This window comes from Melopsittacus undulatus, chromosome 3, assembly GCF_012275295.1.
Source record: "Melopsittacus undulatus isolate bMelUnd1 chromosome 3, bMelUnd1.mat.Z, whole genome shotgun sequence".
NCBI classification, from domain to species: domain Eukaryota; kingdom Metazoa; phylum Chordata; class Aves; order Psittaciformes; family Psittaculidae; genus Melopsittacus; species Melopsittacus undulatus.
The window spans coordinates 117,304,798-117,332,763 of NC_047529.1; the positions used below are offsets into that span (position 1 = coordinate 117,304,798).

Sequence of the window (27,966 nt, forward strand, 5' to 3'; positions counted from 1 at the left end):
TCTCTCTTCCCCTGCCAGCCCCTGATGTGATGGCGAAGAAACCCCGTTGACAAGGCACTGCTTTTTCATGACGGTGAGTTTCCCTTTGAGTGTATTATAATTTTGTGATAAAAATTTCAAGGCGAAAAAAACCCACACAAGCTCCTTCCTTCGGAGAAGGGGGTGGGGGGAGAGGGAAATGTCTCTCCAGGCAGGCAGAGGAGAAAGAGGGAGCAAATTAACAACCAGGAGTTGCCAAAACCAGGATATTAGGTTTCAGCCCAGAGAGCTATTGGCTCTGGGGCTATGTATATAAATATATATCTAGAGAGAGAGAGAGAGAGAGCGAGAGGGGAGACGAGGAGGAAGAAGAAGAGGGATGTTTTGTGGGCGGCTGTTGTTTGGGCAGATGTGGCTTCACATGGCAATGAACTATATCCATATAGATATTTATTCTTCCGCGAGGTTGGTGGTGGTGGCTGCTGAGGGCACGTAGGAAAAAGTAGTTTCTTAAAATAAAGGCGGATGGGGGGTGTGTGTATAGAGAGATAAGGTTTCAGGTCCAGGCTGATAGCTGCAGAGAGGGGAGAGGTTTGGGGTGGGTTGTGTGGGTTTCTTTCCCCCTTCTCGCTGATGCCATGCAAATTGAGGAGAGGAGGGAAGGAAAAATCTCTTCTAATGACTCATTGATTGAGCCGGTTTAAAATTAGTTGTTGTTGTTGTCTTCCCCCCCCCCCTCCGTTTTCCGCCCCCTTGACGGCCATCAGGAGAGGGATGGAATGAGGAGAGGAGGGAGTGTGTGTGTGAGAGAGTGAGAGAGGGGGATAGAGAGAGTGTGTGAGGGAGAAAGAAAAATAATCTTTTCCAATCTCCTCCCTCTTTTTTCCCCCCTCGGTTCTTCGCTTTCCTCTACCGCTCTGGGAAGCACTCCTTCATCCTCCTCGTCGGGAAGATGGAGACGCTCCGTCCCTCTCCCGGCCGCACGCCGGGGAACGAGCTTTTCTTGCCTTTTTCCCCCCTTTTTTCCCCCATTCCCGGCTCTGTTTTTCACCCCTTTCCCCCATCCGCTCACCACCACCCTCACCTCGCCGTTTCCTTCTCCCATTCCTGCCTTCTGCGGATCTATTTCTTCGCTTTTCCTCGTTTTCGGGCCGCCGCTTCACATCCTGATGCGGTTCGCTTGAGCCTTCCTTGGCCGGCTCCTCGGGGCCGCTCCGAGCGATGGGACCGGGGCTGCTTTTTGGGGGTGCGCGGTAGGTTTGGGGCTGATGTGCTTTGTCCCCTTCCTTTTCGGAACGATTTTAACGCTTTTTTGTGTTTTTTATATTTTTTATATTTTTTCCCTTCTTTTGGAGATGTGTTTTTATTGTAACGCCTTTTTAAACCATACCAATAAACCGTCTCTTTCTGGAGTAACCCGCTTGGCTTTGCTGTGGAGTGGATGCGCATCCTTTGTGCTGCTGGGATGAGTTTCCGTACAAGAAACAATGCGTTAGAAATAGTCGGTTTTATTTACGTCTTAAACCGGGAGGTGGTTGTGGAGGGGATTTTTTCCCCAATTCCTCCCAGTTTATCGGGTTACTGTGGGGCGTCAGCGCTTTAAATTGTCATTTTTGCTATTAATTGCAAAACTGACGGCAGAAAGTGGGGCCGAATTAAAGGACTTCCATAGTGTTTACCCACAACCGGTTCCTAATCCCTGGGACCGGACCGGGACACGGAGGCCTTCCCGTTCCTCGCTGCTCGGCACCGGCCGCCTGAGGAGGAGCGGAGGAGCCGGTCACCGGCCATGGCCGAGCCGAGCAGGGAGCAAGGGAACGGGGGGAAGATGGCGGTGCCTGGCTCCCGGCCAGCGTTTGTTGCGCAGTTCGCTCCGTCTCTCCTCCCCCACGGGCGCCATCTTAGGGTCCTTTCAGCCGCCGCCGCACGGGGCGGTGCCGTCGGGCCCCGTTCGGGTTTGGGGCGGCTCGGAAGCGTTTTGGGTGTCGGGTTCCTCCCCATTGCCTCCTGTGTTTGCCGTCAGGGGTTAACGGCGGTGTGCGCTGTGGGATGGGGCTGTTGGGAAGGGGGCCCCGTCTTAGGCTTACCCCCGGTAATACGGGGCTTGGTCCGGTGAGGTGGGCCCGGTTTAAACGGTGTGAATGACACCTCCCGGCTTGGGTTGTTTCCTGCGGTGTATTTCATGTCAGTTTCTTGACATGGGAAGGAAAAGGGCTTGAGAGAGCATCATCTGCTGCTCGGTGGGAAATACAGTGTCATTCAACAAAGATAAGATGCTGTAATGGAGCAGATAGGGCAAAGTCATGGTCATTACAGAGCTTCCAATACCCTTAGAAGTGCTGGCAGAAATAAAGATGTAAGAAACTTTTTGGTGCGTGTGTAAATGGCTGGTTTTTTTGCTGTTGCTTTCACATTGTTTCAGGGTTTTCTCGCTCCTTTATATCCTTTTCCCAAATAATCCCATTTTGGCAGCTCTGCCGATGTGCTTTGTTTTGGTGCTGGTTTTACAGGGAGAGTGTTGAAAATGGTCTCCTATTTTGTGATCAAAACTTCCCCTTTCTTGCTTTGTTTCTCCATTTGTGCATCATCTGATCAATGCTCCTGAGGTCCGGGTTTCACACCATCAACATCTGGATTGAGGCATAGCCAGTATGCTGTCGGACCAGTGCCCACCGAGGATGTGGGATGCTCATTCCATTGCTCATGCTGGGATGAGAGCAGGGATTCCCCATGCCCTGTGCTCATTCCTGAAGGAAGCAGGAGGCTTCCTCAAATTTGGGATTAGTTCTAAGACCCTTTCAATTCCTTGCGTGTTGGAACTGAGGGGTTTAAAACGACTATTTAGGAAATACACACTGTTATTGCTTGTTTGGATGCAAACTGGCGTTTCAAAAGACTTTAATGGGGACAACCTTGTTAACACGGTAGGGTTTTAAACAATACATCTGCTGAAGCTCCAATTGTTAAACATCTGTTGAGTGTGGAGCAGAGTATTTGTTCACGCACTTTAGAGATGTTATTACAACGTATTTGCTCCTTCTTGAAGCTATTATTTCACATATTGGTTAACGGTAGTCTTGGGATCAAAACGGTGCTGTAGTTTTATACAGTAAAATTATTATGCACTAATGTCTGGCAGAGCATGGATTTTTTTAATTAATTCATGAAAATAATGAAGAAATGACAAAAATGGGATTAAACAGACCACTTTATGTTCTCCCAGGGCTTAATACTTGCCAAATGAGTGGGTATCCTCTCTGACCTGCTTGCATCAAAACAAACCATATCCTCCTCTTGCATTGAGGTATTTGATGGGTAATATTTAAATACACTAGCTCTTTTTAGACGTTGTTCTTCGGCCATTCTGAGCTTAAAGGTTTCTGTTGTTGCCTTGTATCTTACACCTGTATTACTGAGTTGATAATACTCTCAGGATATGTGTGGCCTCCATAAAGTCTGGCGACAGAGGTTTAAGTCCGTAGTCTAGAGCTGAAGAGCTTTGCAGGCACATATGTGTTGATCAGCTCCTTGGGCATTCATTGTACTCTTGGGTGTATCTTCAGAGTTCCCAGCAAAGTTTATCTGCATATGTAATGGACAACCATTGTGCCTTTTCATGCTGCATTAGGCTTGTGAGAAGTCTAATGGCTGATGCTTTTTAGCATATGTATAAGCAGTGAGAGTGTGAAAGTGTGTCAAACCTAAGTAACAGATGCAGTCCAGGCAGAAGAGCCGCTTTGATAATGTAGCTCATCCTGCTCAGAAAGCTGGCATCATTACTTCCAGTAGTTCTGCATCTGTGCTTGAAAGGCACATGTAGATAAACGATGCTTTAAAATGTTCCCTTGCCCCTGCTTTCATTGTTGGAAAACCAGCTACTGGGTGTGTGTTGTTTTTGCTTTGAGAATCACTGAGGTTTTACACAAAATAAAAACTGACATGATCAACAGATAATGGTTTTTTATTGCTTTCTTTTTCTTGCACTACTATTAAAATGTTCCAGAGCCATTTCTCACGTTACTTTGAGTAAGAGAATGCTTAACAAAAGAGCAAGTAAGTAAGTGAGCAAACCACTGTCAATAGAATAGCCTTTCCTTCATCACAGGTATTAAATGGTGGTGAAGAGGGGGGAGTCCAGGGCGAAGGCTTTAACTCTGCTGCAAGGAACAGAGGAAATCTGAGGGCTGATCTTGTCTCAGGTAGAACTTGCAGTAGTTTTGCTGTGTGTGAACTTCATCCGAATGTGGATTTCCAGTGTTGCGTGCTGAAGGTGTGTCAGCTACAGAAGAGATCTTGGCCCCCAGTGAAGTAGGTGGCATTATCTCCTTCAGCAAGGATGGGATGGGCAGTGGGGAGGATTTTCAGCCTGGTTTTGGGGTGGTTGATCTGGACTGCGCTGCTGAATTACTTACACCTGTGTCAGTTCATTCTGTTCAAATTCCAGTTGATTTCCCAAACACAGCAACCAAAAGGAGTATAAACCTCTGTCCAGCTTTACTTACTGGCAGTTGTTAGCTGATGACTAACTTGTGGGAACCATAACTGTGGCAAGGTAACCTTTTTATTACCATTTTATCTTCCATTTAAACTGTTATGGACTAGAGTGGCAATGAAAAGGGGTTAATTGGGCATTGGTTCAGAATTCATTGAGAAATGATTATAAGTTCATAAGGAAGTTACATTCTCAGACTGCAGAAGTGAGCTTTCAGGATCTTTGGAACTGATCTGCCCAGGACAAGAAGCACAATAACACAGGTACCCTCTAATAGGAACATCTGAAGAACTCAGATGACTCAACGTTTCTTGGAGTGACTCAACATTTGTTGAAGATCCTGTTGCACAAATGACATCTGCTAATATGTTACTGCATACACTGGTTACTAGCACTACTTCAGAGCATCTAATTCCTTCAGGCAGGCAAATACTTCTTTCCTAAGGAACTGTTGAGATGATGCCTCCTCCTTTTCCTGTTTTGGGATGGAACCAGGACCTGGTTTATGAATACTGAGATTCCCGAAGGATTTTGGTGTATGCAGACGGAGCCAAAAATAGGCCATAAGCATAGTAATGAGGATAGTCCCTGCTGGGAAAATGGACCAAGCCGAGTGAATCCCATGTGGTAGGTAAGCATCGTGACTTCCAGGCTGCCAGTTTCACTGTGTGCTTTAAAGAGTTCTGTGCCCAGGTGAAAGTCTGGTCAAAGTACAGGTGTTACCCAAAGCAGCTCTGCCTGCAGTAGGAAGAACAATGTATTAAATAACTTAGAAAGCTGATGCTGAATTCATGTGTCTGAGTGAAGCTTTAGGGAGCTGCGTTGTGGGGCCACACAGGCACTTGGTATGCTTGACTGTAGCTGGGTTAACCTTTCCTGTTGTAGAGACTGTTAACAATTCAACTACACATTCCCATTTTTTCCTTAATATATTAAAATATCAGTGTAGTTTTTGGGAATTACTCAAGTTTTTGCTGAGTTTCCACATTTGCCAAACTCAAAATTCATCTTCGAAGTACTACTCAGCTGTAGAATCTTGGGATGAAAACACATTCTCATACATACAGAAAGCTCACACTTGCGTATTGCACTCCGTTATGTGTTACTAGGTTGGAATCCCAAATTTCTTACTAGTTTAGCTCTTTTTTCGAGTGCAGTTCCTGCTAGGTTTTGCAACAGTATAGTAGTTGCTTTTTGTGGATCAGTCTGGAGCAGGAAATACTCATATGGAGCAATCGCACGTTGTAGAATATGAGCACAACATGGTTTAAAAGTGAGTAGTTAAATCCTTGTGTTTCACAAAGTATGCTTTTAAAATAGACTTTGCTTCCTTACCCCTGGTGCCCTGAGATGACAACTCATTGATAATGATGCCTTTGGTATTTTTGCCTGAGTGAAAATGGAGAGTGAGATTTTAACTTGCAGGCGAGTCTTTCAGTGCTTACCTCTCTTCCATTGAATACCATGTCATTGTACCACAGCACCTCATTTTTGATGATGGGAGACGTGGAAATACCTTTTAATGCTAGGCTTTTATGTTCCAGCTCTGTAAAAATCAGCTTCTTGATGATAAAAGGCTTGAGGGGATGAGCAGCTCTGAAGCTGATCATAGACCACATGCTTGGTTAGTTACAAGCATCTGAAATTGACCACTGTGATTGTTCACAAGTAGAATGGACTTGAAATGTAAGAACACAATATATGGTAGTAAGGGTCTGAGTTTGTACTCCTTTCTTATGCTCCTGTGTGACAGAGAATGCAAATGGGGTCTACTAGTTCCTGCGTAGGTGAGGTTCCTTCAGTGAATCCAAGGCTGCTGCTTTGTTAGGAGCCTGAAACATAAGTGCCAGCATAAGGCAGTAGTTAACAGCACCGTAGCAACTGGAAGTGTGTACTGCTTAAGTTACATGTGTTACCTAATTCATGTTAAAATAGCCTTTTTTAAGATTCCCTTAGTTCAGAAGCACACTGAGCAGAATGTTAGCACTGCCAAAATGAATGGGAGTCGTGGTGGCAATGTGTGTGAGGGAAGGGCTTCACTGGGTGTTGTGCCTCTGCAATCTGTGATCCTTGGGTGTAATGGAACAAGGGATGGATGCTTGTGGTGTGTTAGTGGAGTTCTCTTACATCTGCATTGAAAAAGGATATAAGGGATAAAAATGGCATCTGTTTGATGTTCACAAAAGTTTCATTCTCTACAGTGACTTCCAGTAGCTTGCTTCCATTTTTGTTGTTCTGATCATTATTGGTACAGTGACAATGTATTTCTTCAGCTGTTCCATAGGAGGTTCCTGCTAATGTTGGGATCATAGATGGAAAGTCTGGAGAATGGTGTAGAGCAGCAGAGGTACAGACGTGATTGCTCAGATCCGTTACAAAGAGTTGGGACTGTCTGGAGGGTTAGTGGGCATCTCTTTGCTCATGACCGTTGAAGTAGTTGCTTCAGGTGGTGTATATGCTACTGTGTGCGGGTTTGATTATCTCCCACTGTAGAGCTGTAACTATAGCAGTCATTGCCTGGCTTTAAGACACTGATTTCCAAAGGTCAGTGTTCACCCTCTGAAGTCATGCTGCCACTCAGGAGCTGATCCCATGTAGCTGCATGCAAGTTACCAGCCTAGATTTTTCCAGCAGTTTGCAGATAAATGTATTTACTTGTGGCTTCCCAAGCTTTTGCATTGATGGTGTCACACTTCTGGCTTTAAATGTTGCTTTTCTAAACTAGCTTCTTTCTAAGGCTTTTTACAAAGGTGGGAATCATATTTTACTGCAGTGTATCTCAAGTTATGTATTAAGGTTGTATGAAATGATAAATGAGAAAGTGAAATAATTCTTTTGTGACAAGCTTGAATAGAATTTGAATTTAAAATCCAGGATTTACAGTGGCTTTGAATACTTCCTTTTTTTAAGTTATAAAACTCACATTCAGTGTATGAACAGCTGGACTGTGTCTGGACACATCCAGTTGTAATGACTGTGCAGGTGACCCTATGTGTATTACATGATACTGCGGATTGTGTGGCATAGTGATTAAAGACGCAGGCTGGTAAGGACTGCTGGAGGTTATCTGGCCCTGCTCTAAGCGGAACTGGCTTTGAAGTTAGGACAGGTTTGTCAGCACCATTTGGTACTGACACCATTTGGTGATTCCACCCTTTTGCTTGAGCATTTTGCTTTGTGAGCTTCTTTTTTCCATCTGTATGGCTGGATTTTCTGGGCTACGTGTTCTGGCTGTTGCCTTGTGTCTTGCTTCGCATTGATGGGAAGAGGCTCTGCTCATCTCAGTACCTGTTTTAGCTAGTGGTGGACTGCAGGTAGTACCTGGGTTAGCTGCTTTTTGTCCAGCCTGAAGAAATGAGGTTCCCTCAGGCTTTAGGAACTCAGTGTCATGTACTTGCAGGATTCTTGGGTTTTTCTGTATTGAGGGTGTGTTTGTGTGTGGCAAACTGGACACAGTATTTCAGACGGGAGCTCACAAGTGCTGAGTACATGGGAGTAATCACTGCCATCGACCTGCTGCCTGCACAGCAGCTAAAGTGAGCTGTGCATATGCAGCTACAGTCTGACAGCTGCTTTAAGCTGCCTCAAGCACTGCTGCTTCCCCTGTACTTAACCACCCTGCTCCCTCTGTTGTGCTGGTACTAGCAGCTCTTTTGTAGCCTCATGGCAGGCCAGAACCACATGAGGAAGCTAATGCAAGTTGAAACAGAGAAGTGTATTTTGTCAGATCAGTTTTCTGACTGTTCAAAGCCTTGGGCTGACTCAGGCATCATGGATGAGGGGGGCACAGCACTGCTCTCTTCTCCTTTTGTTGGTCACTGTATAGTAGTTGAGAGTGTTGTAAGGGAGGCAGGGGCTTTAAGGCTTCACCGGTGTAGTAGCAGGGGTATGAAATAAAAGGGTAGATGTTTGCTAATAACAAGTAACAGGGAATATCCGTGCTGGGCTGTGACTAATGAGTAAGGATTGCCCTTTGTAGGGTAATGGGATGCACTGGCAGGGCTGAGTGTGGCCTACTTTGGAGAACATGGTTACACTGTAGGGTAGGTAGTATTGATGGTAACTAGATACTTGCTTTCCCTCAGCTATTTCTAGTGTGGGCTTATGGCAGGGCCCTGGCTGCAGGGATGGGTCCTTATGAATGGGACAGACCTCACCAACACCTCTTCCAACAGACTGGAGGCCCTGTTAGCTGATCTGCATGCTGAAGTGGGTCTAGGCCAGTGGTACTAAAAGGCTTTGGGGTGTACACCCCTGCTATGTGTGTGTTCATTTCCCAGTTACATGTATGTACTACTGAAGTTCTGGGATCTTCTTCCCTCACCCCAGTATCTCATTATCTTGCAGACTTTGAGATCACTGGTCTAGGCTGTGTAACTAATCCTTTAATTCTATGCACTGTTTTGAGTTGTATTTTCAAGCTGTCTTGGCTTTAATACGGTTTATATTGATTTTATACATCAGTCATTGATTTGGCTTACTCTGTGTTAACAGTGAGCAGGACAGAATTTGCACAACTTCGGTATAGAAAACCTGAAGAGACAGCAAGAAAAGCATCAGTCTCATTTGGCAGCTGTGCTCTACGAAACCTGTTAGGGATCATCTCTGTCAATGTCTCGTGTTGCTGGAGTTTCTTTTCTAAACAGACTTAAGGAGTTGTTGCTCCTGGGTGTGCATGGGCTCAGTCTGGTTGTGCACCTCTGTTCTGTTCTGAAGGTGACAAATCCTCACTGAAAATCAGGATCAGTTGAAAAGATTGCCCTGGTTTCAGGTGGGACATGGTTAATTCTGCTTGAGAGCATCTGGTGCAGTGCCGTGGTTGGCTTTAGTCTGAGGTTAATGCTGGTAACACACCCATGTTTCAGTTGTTGCTGAGCAGAGCTTATACAGCAGCAAGGACAACCCATCTCTCACACCACCCCAGGCTGAGGGTACACTGGAAGCCCGGAGGGGACACAGTTGGAATAGGGGACACAGTTGGAATAGGGGACCCCAGGAGCGTTCCATCCCATGTGATGTCATGCTGAGCAGTGAAGCTGGGGCAGTTGCCTGTTGCTTGGACACTGGCTGGGCGTTGCAGTGGTGAGCAATGGTGTTGTGCATCACTTGTGTTCTTTCACAGTTATTACTGTTTTCCCCTCCTTTTCTGGCCTCTTACAGTGTCTTTATCTCAACCCATGAGTTTTACCTTTATTTCTTCCTCTCTCCCTGTTCCACTGAGGGTGTGGGAAGTGAGTGGATGGCTGTGTGATGCTCAGCTGCCTGCTGGGTTGAACCAGCATGTGGTTGTGTGGTTATCACAGAATGGTTGGTGTTGGAAGAGCCCTCTGGAGCTCATCCAGTCCAACCCCTGCTAAGCCAGGGCCACCCAGAGCAGGGCACACAGGGATAGCTCCAGAGAGGGAGACTCTGCTAGCGATGGCAAGAATGTTGCTAAAGCTATGGGAAGATGCACTTGTGGAATGGCCTGGCTGTGATTCTTGGTGTGTGTTGTGTTTGGGTTTTATTATCTGTTGTAATCTGGCAGGTGCTTGCAGTGGGCTGAGTAGTTTTGTCTTGTATCATGTTTGTGAAATGGTAAGACACAACAAATGAGTTTGCTTGTAATAAAGCCAGCTGTGCATTCAGCTTATGTGTTATGTGTTACCATCAAGGCTGTGTCTTCTTGGTGTGTTTGTGCAATTTGTTTTCTGTACACACAGGTTTTAAAGAACTCAGTGAATGTACCAAATGTGTCTGCTTTGAATTGGTAGTTTTAATAGCCACATGAGTAGCGATTGAACAGAATCCTGTTTGCTCACTTTGGGTAATGTTGAACCCTTATTGTGGTATAATCACAGTGAATATTTGGTTTGGGAAAGCAAAGATGTGTTAATTTTGAGTCATAATGTTAGTAGTGCCATAGACACATGGGATGGGATTTTCAACAGTAGGCTTGCAGCACGAGAATGAAGATCATGTTCACTTTCTATAGAGCTGATTTTTCCTTCTGGTTAGGTTGGAGTCTGTAACCTTGCTCTGGAGGTGGGTGTGCTGCTTAGCTGTTAGAGGAGATCACAGCTTTCTGGAAGCTGTGCTAACAGTGCAGTTAAAGCAGAGTGCTTGTGGCTTCATGCTAAGCACTTACTCATTTGCTCTTCCTGTTGCACATTTAGATGTTGTGACATAGAATGTTGTTACTTGCTTAGCGTAAGGTTGTACGATCAGTGCTCTTGCTGGTGGCTGTATCCAGCAGTGAGCAGATGTAATACTGACTCATGGCAGAATAATCTCCTTAGGATGTTTGATCACCTCCTGAAAACTGATTTTATTGAGATCTGAGGTGGTTCATTGTAGCTGTGCTTTACGTTTGTGCTTTCCCACAGGGGTCATACTGAGGCATCCTTACAGTGAGTGGTGCTCTCAGCCTCTTGTATAACCGATGCTCCAGTCCCTTCATTGCCTTAATCACACTGGAGATGTGTATGCGGGAGAACCTGGAGAATGGCCCTTGTAGATCTGGTCAGGGAGAGTAAGTTTCTGTTTTGCAAGAAGTAAGAGACAGTACAGACTGAATTAAAGCTCAAACTATGTTAGTAAGTTTAAGGGATAAATGTGATAGCAGACTGTTAAAGGGAAATTGAGGAAACACCCAAGCATGGAATGCACAGTGGCCAATTTCATGTGATTAGAAGATACTCTGAAGATGAAACTGGATAACTCAATAGAAGACAGGGTACCAAAAGGTTTAGGAAATGCTAGCAGCAGTTCTTAAATGAACTGGTGGGTTAGGTGGCATCTTTACAGAAAGAATAAGGGAGGACAAAGTGGTCCCGAGAGTCACTGACAGAGAATCTGACACTTACTGACAGAGAAAAGGGAGAAGATAGAGACTCAGATGACATTGTGAGAGTTAAAGGGAACAGGAGAACCAGGATGTGCAAATGGAAACTTTGAAAGGACAGTGATGGAATGTGTTTGCACAGGCAGCACCTGATGGAGTATGCAGCGTGTTAAAGTGTTGGTTTTCATGCTACTGTGAGGCTAAGGTTGTTCTGCACCTAGTGAATGGCTGCTGATGCTCAGCTTGGCTAATGCAGATGAAGCCCACCATTGGGCATCGCAATAGCTAGGAAAGGTCTGCTAGGAATAGTGCTCATTTGAATGCTTTGTGATGACTTGGCTGCAGTTCTGGTTCTAGCCTATACCATTTAGGTTATGATGCTTACCTAAGTTTGTTCACCTTTTTGGCTGGAAAATATTGTAGCCATTCATTTGCAGCAGTCTTTGTAGGTTGTGTAGTGTTTGGTTATTCCTTCACTGGGATTAGCTGGGAGTACCTTCCTGTAGGAGTATTTTGATTGGAGTCTTGGGATGACATTCAGTGGTGATTATTTTACTGCTTCCTTTGAGTCACAGAAGCTCTGTTTAACCAGTACGGTTTAAGCATTTGCCTTTCTCCAGTTTGAAATCTGTAAATAGCCCTCAATGGTAAAGCATTGCATGGGATTTTGTGTACTGTTCCATGGAATTGACTTTGAGATTCATCAGTGCACCTCTGCAGAAGGTTTAAGAACTTCACCAGTAGGAGAGACCTGTCAACTTCAGAAATAGTTCAGTAAATACTTGGTGTGAATTGGTTTTGTTGCTAAAGGTGATCAATATGTATCAAATATCCCTCTTCTCCCTTCTTGTTCTAGTTGTCATGGATGATGACGACGATGAATCCTGTCTCCTTGATCTTATTGGGTAAGTTTTCCTTAAGCAGTTCTTCCAAACAAGTGGGGAAAAGCAGAAGGTGAATCTGTCTCAGTATTGTCTCAAGAGTGGCTGTCCTGCAAATCACATAAACAGCTATGCTTTAACTCCATGTGGAGATGTGAGTATCACAGAGCCTTCAGTCCCAGTCTGTGCTAACTAGCTGACAATCCACTTGCAGGCATCCTCATGAGGAGGGGCTGGGGAATGAGCATGGAGGTTGGATTCATCAGCAGTTAGGGATTTTAACTGGTCCTGGCTTGTTGGGGGTGTGTGTGTTTCTTGTTTCGTTGTTTCCAGAACAGATTTCTTTAGAGGTTTATAATTCCTTTTGGGAACCTTAAAAATGATGAGGATTGCTAAAACATGAGCAAAATATGGGTGAATTATGTGTGACAAGTTCCCTTCCTTTGGCTAACACTGGTGTCAATATTCAAGAACAGATAATATGCTATAATGCATTAAAAACATCAGGAGAAAATGGAACACTTCATATATGATAGTTCATTCAAGCTCTGCCAGAAATGGGTTTGACATCAGTCTTGGAGCAACTGCTAAAAGATCATCTTGGTTTTATATAAGCATATTTTACAGTCTTAAATGTAGTAAATAAATAGGTCTTTACCTTCCTCATGCAGTCAAAGCTTACAGCGAAACCAGTGAGAGCTTTCACTTCAGAAAACCCCAAGTATCACAACAGTGGCTGCTGTCGTATGGAGTTGCTCAGTGGATGCTGTTAGCAAAGCCTTGCCAATTATGGCTCACAGTTCTGTTCTCAGAGATGGACTGTGCAAGATCACTGATTGTAGCTATGTGAAAACCACATCCTGCTTGGAACATAAAGGTGATAATTGACTGCATGGGACAATGAAGTGCTCCGTCATGAGCATGAATCATGAGGATCCTGGTACAAGTTCACAGGTGGTCCAGAAAATTAAGTGCTCTCTGTAGAGGCGAGTGTTTGTGTGAGAAATCACAGTGTTCTGCCTGCTGCTGGCAGCAGTTACTGTCTTAAGTATGGAGAGAAATGGAAACCAGCATTTTCTTTTACACCTGATCTTTGGTTGTGGTGAGTGCCTTCCAAAATTCTTTCCTTACTAAAGACAGTATTTAAGGTGAAGAAATGTTCTTCAGTTTTAATGGCAGTTTTCATTATCTAAAGCCAGTGAGTGTGATTAATATTAAACAGCTTGGTTATTTTATTGATAAAGCTTGTAAGCATAGAATCAGAGAATCCCAGGCTGGTTTGTGTTCGAAGGGACCTTAAAGCTCATCCAGTTCAAACCCCTTCCACTGGAGCAGCTGCTCCAAGCCCCTGTGTCCAACCTGGCCTTGAATTGTATTTCCCAATATTTAATCAGTTATTTTTATGGCTGATTTAAGCTTGTTAACTTACACTGAGGGTGGCAGAAAACATGTTAAAAGCGTCAGGTCTGTAAATACGCTATTGACTTAGTAGCTGAAAAGGCATTCTGGTTCATCTCTGTAGAAGAGAAGGTACCTGGTTTAGTTCTCATGTTATTTGGTGGTAGTCTTTTCCTTAGGTTTTGTGCTCTATGTGTTCATACTCTGTGTTTGAAGAGAATATGAGGAATACACTCATAGAGAGAAATAAAGTAGAAAGGAACTAAAATTTTATGTTGGACATAGCTTATCGCTTGAAATGCGAATCAGGTCAGCATCTGCCAACTGTGCTGATACAGAAACACAGATCCTCCCGTGATACAGCTTTGTGTTGCAGTCAGTGCACAGTGTTTTTACCATTAACCCCATCTATCTGGATATAGTACTTTGGTTAAACTAGCCTCATGCCTAGAATACAGCTACCTAAAAGTGGTAACTTTTACTTTGTTGTTTTTTCTCCCCTTAAGGGACCCACAGGCACTGAATTACTTCCTCCATGGGCCTAGCAGTAAATCTGTAAGTAGCATTCCTGTTGTTAGACCTACGTAAGCTTCAGTGAGTATATGACTCCTAACCATGCCTTTTGTCTTTTTTTTTACCAGAGCAATGAAGACTTGACTAATGCAGAATATTCTGTAGCCAACTCAAATTCCATTTTTGCCAACTCCAATGTAAGTGCTCAGGAGATAAATAATACTTGTCTTGAGATTGCAGGTTTCTTGTATGGCTTTACTTGGCTTTAGGAAACTGCATGATTTAGATGTGGATTTTGACCTTTTTCATATGTAAATCTGAATTCTAGCACAGAACCATCTCCTGCTGTTGATGTGGAAGTATCTCATTGGGCTTTCAGTGGGGAATTAATTGAAAGATGCTGCGTTATTGGGCTGTGTCAATCTGTAAAGCAGCTTGCTCAGCAGTGAAAATACTCTGTGCACAAGGTGAAGTTGCTGCTGGCTGAAGGACAAGAAAGCAGTGTCTGCTCTTCCTCTCTTGCACTGATCCCAACCTCCCCAAACTGAGTGATTGTTTACCTCCTCTAGTGATTCCAGGCTTGTTTCCTTGGGCACTCATGGGAGGTTTCCATATCTGTTGCCCTGTTACCCAGCTGTACTTGGTGACTGCTTCCACCTTCCTATTGTAGTACTACAGGTTGAAAGAGCAGAGTATGGAGTCAGCACAAATAAGACTCTTCTTGGTAAGCAGGTACATGAAGTTGCAGAGCACTCATTTCTTGTTGAAACCAGTCTGGTGTTGTGGGTGGCTGTTGTGAATGGGGCAGCAGGGATGCAGATCAGACTTGGAAGGTCCCTGCTTCCAGTTGGTGCTCATAAAATTGGTTTTGGATGTTAAACAGTCCTGGGAGCAGGGAGTGAAACATGGGATTCGTCATTCCAGTGGGAGAGTTTCAAACAATCTTGATTGCATGTTATCCTATATATTATTACAATGACTGTTAGTAGTAATAATTGTATTGTTGGTACTAGCTGGAATAGTGTTAAATGGAACCCACTAAATTACACAGCTGTGAAAGATTCCAGATTGGTCATTGTCACTGGAGACAAGTTACAGATGCGGTAGGGAGTTCTGCACAGGAACCTGACAGTTGTGAGTCCTAACAGAGCCCTAGGGAGGGATTTCTTTTTACTCTGCCTCATGGTAGCTAGGGACAGTTGAGAACCTGATCTGTGATTATGGATGGTGACGTGCACACATTGAGACATTTCAGTTCCAGTTTTAATTCCTTCTGTTAACAAAATGTAAAAAGTTTTATTGTAATTTTTAATTACATTTTGAAAATATTTAATTTTAAGAAGTGTATCTTAATCATTTAAAATGTGAGTGAAGCTTCATTTAAAAACACATAGGATGATTCCGAAACAGACTGGGGTAAAATACTGAATAAATATGTTTGAGAACTGAAAGTGGGGGGATGTGATTGCATGGGATGATTACAGCTTGCAGCATCTTCACACTGTTTGCATGAGGTGAAAAAGGTAATGGTTTTAAACAGAGGGTGGATACAGATGAGCCCTTAGGCAGAAGCTGTTCCCTGTGAGGGTGCTGAGGCGCTGGCACAGGGTGCCCAGAGAAGCTGTGGCTGCCCCATCCCTGGCAGTGCTCAAGGCCAGGTTGGACACAGGGGCTTGGAGCAGCTGCTCCAGTGGAAGGGGTCCCCAGCAGTCTGATATGAGGGCATGGGTGGGATGTGACACACATGGTTATGCTGGCCCAGTGTCTAGGGTGAACGTCATCTTGTGTACATACTACACAAAGAAGGAGGTTTGCATGAAAAAGCTTAATGAAGAAACAGGGTAGAGCTTGGGTAGAGCTGCAATGATGTGTTTCTTGTTTTGCATTTCAGAACACTGATCCTAAGTCGTCTGTGAAAAGTGTAAGCAGTCAGCTTGGAGAGGGGCCTAGTGATGGACTGCAGCTGTCCAGTAGCCTTCAGTTTCTTGAAGATGAACTTGTATCTTCTCCTTTACCTGACCTTACTGAGGATCAGCCTTTTGATATTCTTCAGAAGTCCTTGCAGGAGGCCAATATTACTGAACAGACTTTGGCAGAAGAGGCATATTTGGATGCCAGCGTAGGTTCTAGCCAACAGTTTGCACAAGCTCAGCTTCATCCTTCTTCATCAGCATCCTTTACTCAGGCTTCTAATGTTTCTAATTACTCAGGTCAGACGTTGCAACCTATAGGAGTTACTCAGGTGGTACAGCAACCTGTTGGAGCATCTTTTGCAAGCAATACAGTCGGTGTGCAACATGGCTTTATGCAACACGTTGGAATTAGTGTTCCCAGCCAGCATTTGTCTAATAGCAGCCAGATCAGTGGTTCTGGGCAGATCCAGCTAATTGGTTCATTCAGTAATCAGCCTTCCATGATGACCATTAATAACCTTGATGGATCGCAGATCATACTGAAAGGCAATGGTCAGCAAACACCTGCAAACATGAGTAGTGGCCTCTTGGTTCATAGACAAACCCCAAATGGTAATTCGCTGTTTGGGAACTCAAATTCCAGTCCCGTAGCACAACCTGTAACTGTTCCGTTTAACAGCACAAATTTTCAGACATCGTTGCCTGTCCATAATATCATCATTCAAAGGGGTTTGGCACCAAACTCCAACAAAGTACCTGTTAATATCCAACCAAAGCCTGTCCAAATGGGTCAGCAGACTGCTTACAATGTGAATAACTTGGGAATACAGCAGCATCACGTGCAACAAGGGATTCCGTTTGCTTCTGCAAACTCACCTCAGAGTTCAGTAGTCGGTCCTCATATGTCCGTTAATATTGTTAACCAACAGAACACGAGGAAATCAGTGACACCTCAGACAGTCAGCAATGCTGGAGGTAGTATCGTTATCCATTCTCCTATGGGACAGCCTCATGCACCTCAGAACCAGTTTCTCATACCCACAAGTCTGTCTGTTAATTCTAATTCAGTTCATCACGTCCAGGCCATAAATGGACAACTTCTTCAGACTCAGCCTTCCCAGCTGGTTCCTAGCCAAGTGTCTGCTGAGCACGTCATGCTCAACAGGAACTCTACAAACATGCTAAGAGGCAACCAGCCGTATTCAGGGCAGATACTGAATAACCAGAACACGGCTGTTCAGCTTGTTTCCGGCCAGACATTCACAGCTCCTGGAAACCAAGTCATAGTCAATCATGGAACCTCACAGATTGTGGGTGGACAGGTACCCCTGCAGCAGGCATCACCAACCGTGTTGCATCTGTCACCCAGTCAAGCTAATCAAGGTAGATCGAGTTTTACCACCATGTCCCCCGGGCAGTCTGCGGTCTCCAACATGTCAGCTCCAAACCGCTTTGCTGTGGCAAGTTCTTCTGGGTCAGTCCATCCCAGCTTGGGACCATCAGTTCAGTCTGTGGCATCGGGAGGAAACTTCACTGGAGATCAGCTCCCGCAGAGCAGAACTCAAGTTCCCATCAGTGCATCACATCGTCTTCCAGCGTCCTCTTCCAAATCTGTCAGCACCTTCAGTCACACGGCAGCGCAACAGCAGTTTGCTTTTGGTCAGGTATGAAAGATGCTTGAGAATGTAGCCAAAGAAATGCTTCTAAGCTGTGCTAAATAAGGATCCAACTTGGTATTAACTCAGAGAACATGACTTCTGCTAGTTTGTGGTGTTACTGTGGAACTGCTGAACGTTACCATGAGCCAGAGTCATGATTTCACTCAGTATTTCCTAGTTACTGAGTGAATGAGTCTGTCACTTCCATTAGTGCAGAAGATTTTGCTGAGGATTTATAGTCATATTTTCAGACTGCTTCCATTTAAAGGAATGGATGCTCTAATATTTCACTGTGAGCTCCCCTGAAAATCTTAACTGGAGAGCTCGATGTGAAGGCTTAAATACATTCTGAGTACTTAGAAGTCTTTTGGCCTCACTAAAAACTGTGCTTTTTGAGATCTGTTCCTTAGAATCCCTAAAAGGAAATAGCTTTTAAAGCAGTTTGTAAAAGCATACCAGTTAAAAAATACTTTCTCTAAGAAGAGATTTACTTAGTAATAATGGACAAAGCTTCGTGAATGTACTCTAAAGGGGAGAACTGGGCTATTTTCCTCCAGTGGATGCAGCTGTATGTTCACCCAGGTTGACTTATCACACAGTTACTCCATTTCTGTCCTTTTTCTGCCTTTTTTCCCCTCACTGTCATTATAAAATACTGATAAGAACTGTCTCAGAATGCATTTGCACTGATTATCTTGGGTTTTTCTGTTTTCCCAAAGCTCTAACTGACTTTTTTAACCAAGACCAAACATGTCTTAGGAAATGAAGTGTATTTAGAACATGTTGTAGAACCACATTTTTATTCCTGGCCCAGACTGCTAGTGCAAGTTGTAATGTTCTGTTTGCACGTGAGTTATTTCAGGCCCATCTGACTTTCTCTTCATGTGTCTGCACCTTCCTATCTATAGGTTATGTGCTGGGTCAGTGAGTTCTAGCAGTTACAAAAGCAAACTGTTTCTTACTGCTGTAAAAGACCAGCTGAAAATGGGAACCAGAGAGTACAATTTCTACTGTTAACCAAAACCATTTTAGTCTGTACTTGCACTTTAAATGTTACACTATTGTACATAAGCCGTGTATCATTTATTCCCTAAACACTGGGTGGCTGGTGCCACTGTGTATTTTCAGTTGGGCGACAGGTTATTTAGTCACCTTGCAGCTCTGAGAACCTCAAAAGCTGAGCTTTTACCAATGTGTAGTGGTAATTCACGGATCTTCTGGGCTAGAACTGGTGCAGATTTGTACTTTCAGTGGCATTTATGTTCCTCCCTGATTCACTTCATCAAATTCTTGAACAGAAAAGGGAATGGGATGCCTGAAATGGAGTCTGAGGTTACACAAGCATGCACAGAGCTGAATGTCGGTTGCCTTTTTGCCTTTTCCTCTCTTTATTAAAGCTTTTAGTAAATATCCGACTTCTTTTTTTCCCCTAATGCATGTGGCACAGAAGAAATCTCTGAACCAGACGTCACCGGTTTCTGCATCGAAGACACAGGAGAATCTGAGACAGCCTCAGCTCACAAGTCTCCTGAGCAACACACTATCAGGTCAACTAAGGTCTTTTTAAAATCATTTTCTTTACTCTTCCCCAGCAACAGAAATAGGTGGTTCTTCAGTGTGTCACACTTGCATTGCTGGTCATGCTGGCAGGGTCCTAGAGGGTATCCCAACTTCCTTTTTAGGCTACGTTTCCTTTTTAAACTGCGTTTTTCTGTATTGAATGCATGCTTTTCTTTTTTCCCTACCAGGGCCCTTCCATTTTGTACAGTGAAAGGCTGAATTTTTACAAGCAATCATTTTCCCCTGTATCAAATCCCAAATTGCACATTCTTTCAAGGTCCCATCATCTTTATCTTTCATTCTGTACTGCCTGTGTAAGCTGTCAAGGCAGTTCTCTACAATGAGCACAGTATGGGGTTTTTGGGGGCAAAGAAGTGTTGTGTTGGTTGTGACATGGCATAGCTGGTAAGATGCTGTTTGAATTCCTGTGTAAGGCAGTTAGAGGAAGTCTGGCCATCTAGAAAATCTAGAGGTAAAAAACCCCAACCTCCCAAAAAGCCCTGGAAAAACTGGGTTTGTATGCTTGAGGGAGGGTTAGTATTGAAAAGCTTGATGAAATGCACTGTATGGTTTTCAGTATATCATTGGGATGCTCTACTTATGGTACCTGAATTGCTTCTTACATTGCAGTACTGTGGATGGGGATGATTTGTATGTGAGGATTTTTGTAGTTTGCAGCAGAAAATACCAGTCCTGTTTCATTTTTAGGAGCCAGTTTCTCTCCAGGGTAGTTACACGAACTCTTTTAAGCACAAAACATGTCTCTTTCTCCTAAAACTCAGGTAAAATGATCAGGATAGGTACATGAAATGACTGTGTTCCTGCTTAGGGTGACAGAGTCTTTTTAACATATCTTTTATAGGACAGGACTCTGGAGGAAAAATGGTGCAGCAGCCTCTAGGAACAGCACAGCCCCAAGAAAAAGTAATAGGATCATCATCAGTTCAACAGAGCATACAGGTAGAGAATACTTCTATTTATATGCTTTCCTTTGCCTTAAAACTCTAGTGCTGTTAGGGATGTTTCAAGTCCATCTAGGAGTCCTTGCAGTTGTTCAGAGTACATGAAATCACCCAAGCTTGTGACGTTCTCCCTTGATCTGATGAACATTGAGTATTGTGCAGATTGATACTGTGCATACTGCTTTGAGATGTAATTCAGCCAGTGGATTCTGACTGCCCTGCTTCTGAAGAGATGTTTGTGTGCTGGAGTAATTCTTCATTAAGTTGGGCAGAAGTTAGACCTGCTCTTACGACTGCTTACAACATGGTTGTACTCGAGCTGTTGGGAAGGGGTGGGAAGGGGTATAAATATCTTGGTCGATGTAGTTTGACATGAATGTTTTCTTACTAGCAAACAAGTAGGGCAGAAGATAAAGTAGTACTCAGTTCAGAGTTCAGCCTGGTTTGTAGTTGTTGGTTAGGTGTTCATTCTCCTGTGGTAGTGAATATGTTTTACACTGTGAAGCTCAAGACTTTGGGGCCAGCAAGCACCATTACAGTGTGTCTGCTCCATGCTGTCCTGCTTTGCTAAGAAGGATGCTCTGTGCCATAAAGCCTTTTTGTTGCTCGTAACTGTGTTCAAAAGAGCTTTCATGCAGTTGTCTTTTAAATCCTAAGTAGCATTGTGACCTGTTTCATTGATAAGACTAGCTTTGACTAAAAAAGACCCCAACAGCTTTGTATTAGCCAAAGACTCTTTGTTCCAGAGTACTTGGATAGCAGTAATGCCTCTCATACAGTAGGAACATAAGCCTTTACCATTTTAGAGGCCTCACCTCTTAGGACAGTGTACCTTTGAAAAACCTTGGCTTCATAAACGTCTGAGGAAAGGAGAAGATGATATGGGTCTGCCTACAAACAACATTACAGACTTGTGATTTGTGGAAGAGAAGTGGCTTCCCTATTGCATTGATACAGTGCCCTAGAGAAATAGGAGATAGTCGAAAGTGTTTATGCTTCTGTGGTTGTTACAGTTTGTTACTGGTGATCACTGGCAAAATCCATGCTGAAACTTGGGCTTTGCAAAGGAGGGGATACGTTGTAATTTGTCTTTTGTTTTGAATACAGGTGGACGGTCATTTGGTTGGACAGAAAAGGCCTGCTGCTAAGCAGTTAACTAAAGGCGCTTTGTAAGTGATTTTATTGCAGATGCTTCCTCTAACCTGAATTTCGTGTTAGTTTTTGTCAATGTATAGACTCCCGTCAGAGTATGTGTTAATTAATTGTGTATCATTAATTTTCCTTCTAGTATCCTCCAGCAGTTACAGAAGGATCAGATGCATGCTGTGACACCAGATAAAAGCCCATTCAGATCATTAAATGATGCAGTTCAGAGACTCCTTTCATACCATGTGTGCCAGGGATCGCTGCCAACAGAGGAAGACTTGAGAAAAGGTAATTTTTTCCCCTAAAAACAGGTGCTAGGTTTGTAAGCAGTCTGTGGACAGAATTCTTAGTGTCAGTTGAAGGGATGAGAAAGGGCACAGGCTGAATTCTGTGCAGGCTGCTGAAGAGCAGTGGTTGAAAGTGTATTCTTGTCTTTCTAGTGGACAGTGAGTTTGAAACTGTAGCTACACAGCTTCTGAAGAGGACACAGGCTATGCTGAACAAATACAGGTGTTTGCTTATAGAAGATGCAATGGTAAGTGGTGTAACCCAGGTACATTGTGTTTATAGGGTGCGATTCGGTGTGTTAAAAAGAATACATCTAAAGGAAGGTGAAAGCTAGCATTACAAGTCATGTTGTTGTTACTATTTATCACCTTAGGAAGGTGATGAATATGCAGAAAGTTTGTATATATATATATATATATATATATATTTATATATAGCCAGTGTACTTGTCAATTGCACCAGCAATGTCAGTGGCCAAGCTGTGTTTTGAAGTGTGTGAACACATCTTAAAATTGATGAAATGGGTTGAGTTTGTATTTCACATGCTGCCCTAGGAAGGATGCTGTTACATATAAGTCGCATAGATGTTGAAGGCACATAAACTTCTTGGTTGCTTACCCTTTCCCCTTGCACTTAACAGCTTCTGGTAGTGAGGCAGGTGATTTCCCTGTATTTCTGTAGGTGACAGACCCTGGAAGAATGTTGAAAATCTCCATTCAGATGCCTGCAGCCATATTCTAATTGGAGCTAAATCATATTACAGTTTAGGCAGTCATTACTTCTGCTTAGGAGCTAGGTGGAGCCTACAGGTTTTATAAGGAATGCATCTGGTTTAAAGCACTTTCACAATCCCAGGCATGAGGTGAAACCAAAACTGACAGAAGCTACTGTAAGAATACATTTTCAAGGATCAGGAAATACCATTGTGGCTTTAGACATGTTACTTTTCAAGCCTGGAACATTTTTGAATTAGATTATAATAGACATTTAAATCACTCTGCTTTAGAGACACGAACACATAATACAAGTGTTAGAATTAATATTGGTTTGGAATCTAGCAGTGCCATTAAAAGATACCATTAAATACTTGCAGATAGTTGCAGGTGTAAAGCAGGGATGGAGGTTAAAATCTGTTCTTTTAGCATCTGGTATTTTGTATGGTAAATCCCCTTTGGTCATTTTGAGGAGGTTCTGTCACAGTGCGTTCAGGTTTGGATCTAGTTGCCTGAGTTCATAGCCAGTGAACTTTGTGATTAATGGATTCACCTGGTTTGAAGGCAAAATGCAGCTCAGTACTAACTAGTTCAAATGATGGAAGAAAAAGTGCAGAGAAGAAACAAGATGATAGGGTGGTCCCATTGCAAGGTTTTCTCTCTAAAAGAGAAAGGTACTGTATGGTGTAAGAAACTGTGGTGCGTGGTGGTGAACATACTTGGTCCTGCAAAGGTACAGTTCTTAAAACTGGAACAATAATTCCCTGGCTTACAATCTTTCAACAAATACAGTGTGCCATGAAATGGGAATAGTCATTTAGGGTTGAGTTTCTGTAGTGGTTGGGGTCGCAGTCAGGGTTGTTGAGGATGCTGTGGAACTGTGAACATTCCCCTCATCTCTTTAATGACAGAACATCTGTTTTTCTCTGAAGAAGCAACTAAACTATAACGGTTTTGATTTGATACTGACATATGAGTGACTACAGATTTATCCCCTTCTCTGCAGCGGATAAATCCCTCTGCAGAAATGGTTATGATTGACAGGATGTTTAACCAGGAAGAAAGGGCATCTCTGACCCGGGAGAAGCGTCTTGCACATGTGGATCCTGGTAAGCAAGGGTTCCCTTCTGAACAACACAAAAGCAGCCTGAGTATGGGGTGCTTACAAATAGTTGTGGCTACAGCGAGGCACTGACTGCTAAGGATTCCAGTAGCTGAAATACCACATAAGCAGTTGCAAGTGAGATTTTAACAGCTGCCTGATGCAATAGCTTATAGACACTGTAAAATTGAAGGGATTTATTTGGGGGAAAACATACATTTGGCCTGTTCAGCAGAGAAATATTCCTGAGTTTCTTTTGCCAATAGTCACGACTCCTGCATGGTCTCAGTTCCAGTAAGGAAGAAGCTGTCAGTTTGCTGGCAGGCAGAAAGAGCACCCCTGTCTGAAGCATGAATGCTCTTGCTCATCTTAACAGAGTTGCTTTTGGAATGGCATAGCCACTTAAATGGCAGCGTTTTTAACCAGGCTGTTGTTGAACGCAGCAACTAGAAACACATTCTTCGTGTAAGATAACAGGTACTTAAATGTTCTGCGTATTCTGCATATTTGAAAAGCTATTCAGATTGAAGAAAGGATTAGCCTTCTAGATGCCTTATTTGCGTGTTTAGAATGCAGGGAAGTGCCCTTAGTCAGGTTTTATGTGTATAGTGTGCTGGTTAATTTGATGATAGTATCCGCTGGATGCAGCAGAATACTTAAGCATGTGTTACATCTCTTAAAGGCATGAATCTGTAGGTCCTGGGTGTTACTTGAATTTAATACTCAGAAGCTACACCAGAGTGCCTGCTATTTTGATGTGTAGGTAATTTACTGTTGCTGCTTGCTTTTCAGATGGTTACCAGGCTGATTTTTGTTGTTCTGCCAAACAATTTGACAAAGCAGTGGAAGAAGCACAGTCCAGTAAAAGCGACCATCAGCCTAGCAAAACATTACCTTCTCGAAGTCAGACTACCAAAACCCAAGCCAGAGACCGACCAAAACCCAGCTCAGCAGAGTCCACAAACCACAGTAAACTTCCTCTAGTGCCTAACAACGTTGTGACACCACAAGAAGGAGTAGCTCCTACTAAGAGATCGGAGAGCCTCACTAAAGCTTTAAAGTTTGAGAAAGCTAATTGTTCTTCTGAGAGCCAGTACGTGGCCCTCTCTGAAGAGAAGCTGGCTGGGAAGGATCTTGCCAAGTCCACTGAGGATTCTTTGGGTTCTGAAGACTTGTCCAAAAGCGTGTCACGAGCCAGTCCTGGAACACACAACAAAGTAACAAGGAACACAGTTCAGTCTTTCTCAAAGGTAACGTGTAATAACTCCCTCCAAGACAAAACTCTGAGGAGCTCTCCAAAGAATGAGGTTTTACATCCTGATCACAGGAAAGGCTCTGGTGACCCCCAGCAAGACTTACTGCTCAGTAAGAGTTTAGAAACGACATTTAAGAACATCTTGGAACTTAAAAGAGGTGGGAGACAGCCGCAGAACGAGGCGACGAGTAGTGGCTCAGTTGAATTAGAATTCCCCAATTTTTCACCTATTGCATCGCAGGAAAACTGCCTGGAAAAGTTTATTCCAGACCACAGTGAAGGTGTTGTAGAAACTGACTCTATTTTAGAAGCCGCTGTAAATAGTATCTTAGAGTGTTAATAGTTCCAGTACCATGGACAAGCGATGTTTCTCTTAGCAGAAGCAAATGTGAATGACACCACAAGTACAGCCTGACATGCATTTAAGGTTAACCTTTCTAAACTAGATTCTGTTTGGTGTTTGAGAGCAATACTCATTGTGGTTACAGTGAGAGATCCAAGTCAAGTTAATCCTTGGTAGAATGCAGTCTGTTAGGGCCTTACTCTTTCAAGTATTATGATGCTAGTGCTTTTGGTAATCGTGCAGTACTGCAACGTCAGAAGGTTGCAGGTCGTTCGGCCCTAGGTAACATGGTAGTATACTGACAATCACAGTCGTTTGAAAGGATATATTTATTAAGCAAGTGTTTCTAAAAAGTGATGGAAGCAACAATTCTCCCCTGCCCTTCTCTTCCACATGTCATCCAGTTTTAGTTATTCTGGAAACCCACTGTACCTCTATCAGAAGATTTGCTTTGTTGGTGAATCTGCATTAAAGGATTCTTCAGTCGGAAGGGTATCGCCAGTGTGTTTACAAGGCTTCATAAGTTAAAGTGCTTTTCTATTGCTTTCTGAGCAGAAACTAGTACTTGATATATTTGTAGTAGGTATCTTTAGTCTGTGGGATGGTATTATATGATCTTAGTCACAGTGGCATGATATGAATTAATAAATGCTTGACTAAGGAAGGTAGAATGGAAGCCAGGCAATGGCGAAGTGTACAGGATGAGGCCATGCTAGAGCCATGAATTTATATATATAATACATATATATGTTAACTCTTGGGGAAAAGACTTTGCGTTTTATCATTGGATGTAGTCAGCCTCGAGTCTTTCTGAAGTGGTATAACTGTTCTTTTTTGTTTGTCGTTTGTTTTATTTTAGACCAAGTGTCAAAAGCACTTTTCTTTGAGAACTGTTCTGATATTTGTAGCTTCTGTTTGAAGAGGACATTAGCCTTACTCTGATTCAATTTGAAGGCCAGTGTTTTATTTCTCTGCTTTTTTGCTGTCAGAGAATGTTAACCCATCCACCGTAGCAGTCATCACGATCAAGAGCTGTACAGACCAAAGTCCATCAGCAATCCCAGTGTTGAAACATATCGCCGAGTGTGTCGTGACTCACTCAGATCTGTAGAGCCAAGGGAGACCATTGCGTGGTTTGGATTTGGCTTGCTGTCATGTTGTGAAGATAGAACCTTACTATTTTATTTATTTATTTTAATCTATGACTTTTTGCTGCCCATGCTGCTTTTTCCTCGTTTACTTTGGTCACGAGTGCTTTTGTGCACTGACGCTAGTCACGTGCGTGTCATACATGTGTCTGCTCAGGAGGATCTAGCTCTTGTGGTTTCTAAGGTATGCTCACGTTCTCCCCCAGATCGCCTCCACAGTTCCCTAGAAGAATTACCAGCCACTTTCCAGACTTGCTGATCACACCTTTCCTGTTAGAGAGGCTCATTGACAAGCTGTGGTTGTCAGTCAGATTGCCAGGAAAGGAAACAAAGGTTTCGCTGCTGTGTGATTCAGTCCAGCTGAATAGCGTGGGAGGAAGCAGGATTAGATCCCTGTGGCAGGAGAAGATTACAGTGCAGCTCAGTATGGAGCTGCACTCCGCTGTGAGGCCACTGAAGGAAACCAGATCTCAAAAGCAATGTGAGAAAGAGGAACTTCCTTCAAATCCGTTTGCCCTTCAACGTGAATGGGAATACTGGGTTTGTGTGTTACTGATTGCCATTTAAAAAAGAATGTGCCAATTTTTAAGTACCCAACATTCCCAAGTGTTGTATGAACTATTCAAGGAAACATAAGTATTGCCAGTTTTAAAATTTTAGTTAGATGTCCATAGAATAGGCTCTTGGGCATAGAGTTCTTTTCTTATTGGCAAAACTGACCATAGAAGTCTCACCTGTTGCCTTTTTAGTTCTAACATATGCTCATGGCTGTGTATCTGATGTGTGTTTTATTTGGTCATTCTGGAAGCTGATCTGTTCTAAACTGTCTAGGAAAGCAAACAGGAGGTTACACAGCTCTGTGTGAGCTAGTTCCAGTTCTCTTTTTACAGGGAAAAGGCAAAAAAGAGTCAAGTTGCACATGGATCGATCCACTTGCTTTTTGTACCACCCCCAGATGGGTACGTGGGGTTTCCAGCCTCTCGACAGCAAATACATCATTGCAGTCTCAGGCTATGTGTCTTCTGTTGGATCTCATTTGGGGATGGGGGACAATGTTAAATTACAGGTAGTGATCGTGGTTGATTTGGTCAGACACATTTCTCTGAACTACGTCTGAGAGGAACCCATTGAACAATCCGAGCAAGATTCATGTTAGATTTGTTAGTGTGCTGTTGTTCGCTCCTTTGGATGCAGTTCCAAGGGAATCCCGGTACGTGGTGAAGCAGTAAATGAAAGAAGTGTATTTTTGTGGTGCTTTACAAAGAGAAAAATACGGATTTATAAATCATGGGCTCACGTCCAGCAAAGTCCTGTGAATGTGCATGATTTCCAACATGTTGTCATTATTTTGCTGGATCCGCATTGTGATTTCCATGTTATTTAATACTGCCTAATAGGAAGACAAATTTTCAACTGGCGATTAAGAAAACTCTGTTCATTTTGAAGATTTGAGGATAATTTATCTGTTAGATTAGGGAGGCCTTACAGACTGACTTCACTTCAAGAGGATGTGTCACTTATTGTCAGTGTGGTATGGACTTTATTTGCTTCAATACCTTCATTTGTAAAGTATGTCTCACTTGAAATTGCTTTGTATACATTTTGTAAAAATATTTATAAAATGTTTTGTAAAAAAAGAAGTATAACAAATTGCAGTTTATTTTGTTATGTTGGAGAAATACTGTTAAAAGACACAAGTCGGTAAATATATTGTTAATCCATGGATAGGAAATGTTTAGTTGGAGATGACAAATTGAAACAACCATTGCAATACAGCCAAAGATTTGGGAAA

General features: G+C 43.2%; 1 protein-coding gene across 2 annotated transcripts; it reads left to right on the forward strand.

Moving 5' to 3' along the window:
* Window positions 1-27,964, forward strand: BICRAL (BICRA like chromatin remodeling complex associated protein). Of its 2 annotated transcripts, none has more exons than XM_034060859.1 (12): window positions 1-73; window positions 12,151-12,199; window positions 14,080-14,128; window positions 14,215-14,283; window positions 15,978-17,663; window positions 19,105-19,204; window positions 20,080-20,177; window positions 21,287-21,348; window positions 21,468-21,613; window positions 21,766-21,860; window positions 23,333-23,435; window positions 24,221-27,964. In XM_034060859.1, exons 2-12 carry the CDS (start codon window positions 12,156-12,158, stop codon window positions 25,021-25,023), a joined length of 3,255 nt encoding a protein of 1,084 aa, XP_033916750.1. In that variant the 5' UTR covers window positions 1-73; window positions 12,151-12,155; the 3' UTR covers window positions 25,024-27,964. The 2 variants fall into 2 exon arrangements, with proteins under 2 accessions (XP_033916750.1, XP_033916751.1); XM_034060860.1 differs by having other exon boundaries at window positions 19,108-19,204.
* The last annotated feature ends 2 nt before the right edge of the window (window positions 27,965-27,966 follow it).

Coding starts and splice junctions, on each gene's coding strand:
- BICRAL (XM_034060859.1), top strand. CDS start 12,156: ATGGATGATGACGACGATGAATCCTGTCTCCTTGATCTTATTGG. Junction 20,178..21,286: donor CAGTTCAACAGAGCATACAG/GTAGAGAATACT, acceptor TTTTGAATACAG/GTGGACGGTCATTTGGTTGG. Junction 21,861..23,332: donor TGCTTATAGAAGATGCAATG/GTAAGTGGTGTA, acceptor CCTTCTCTGCAG/CGGATAAATCCCTCTGCAGA.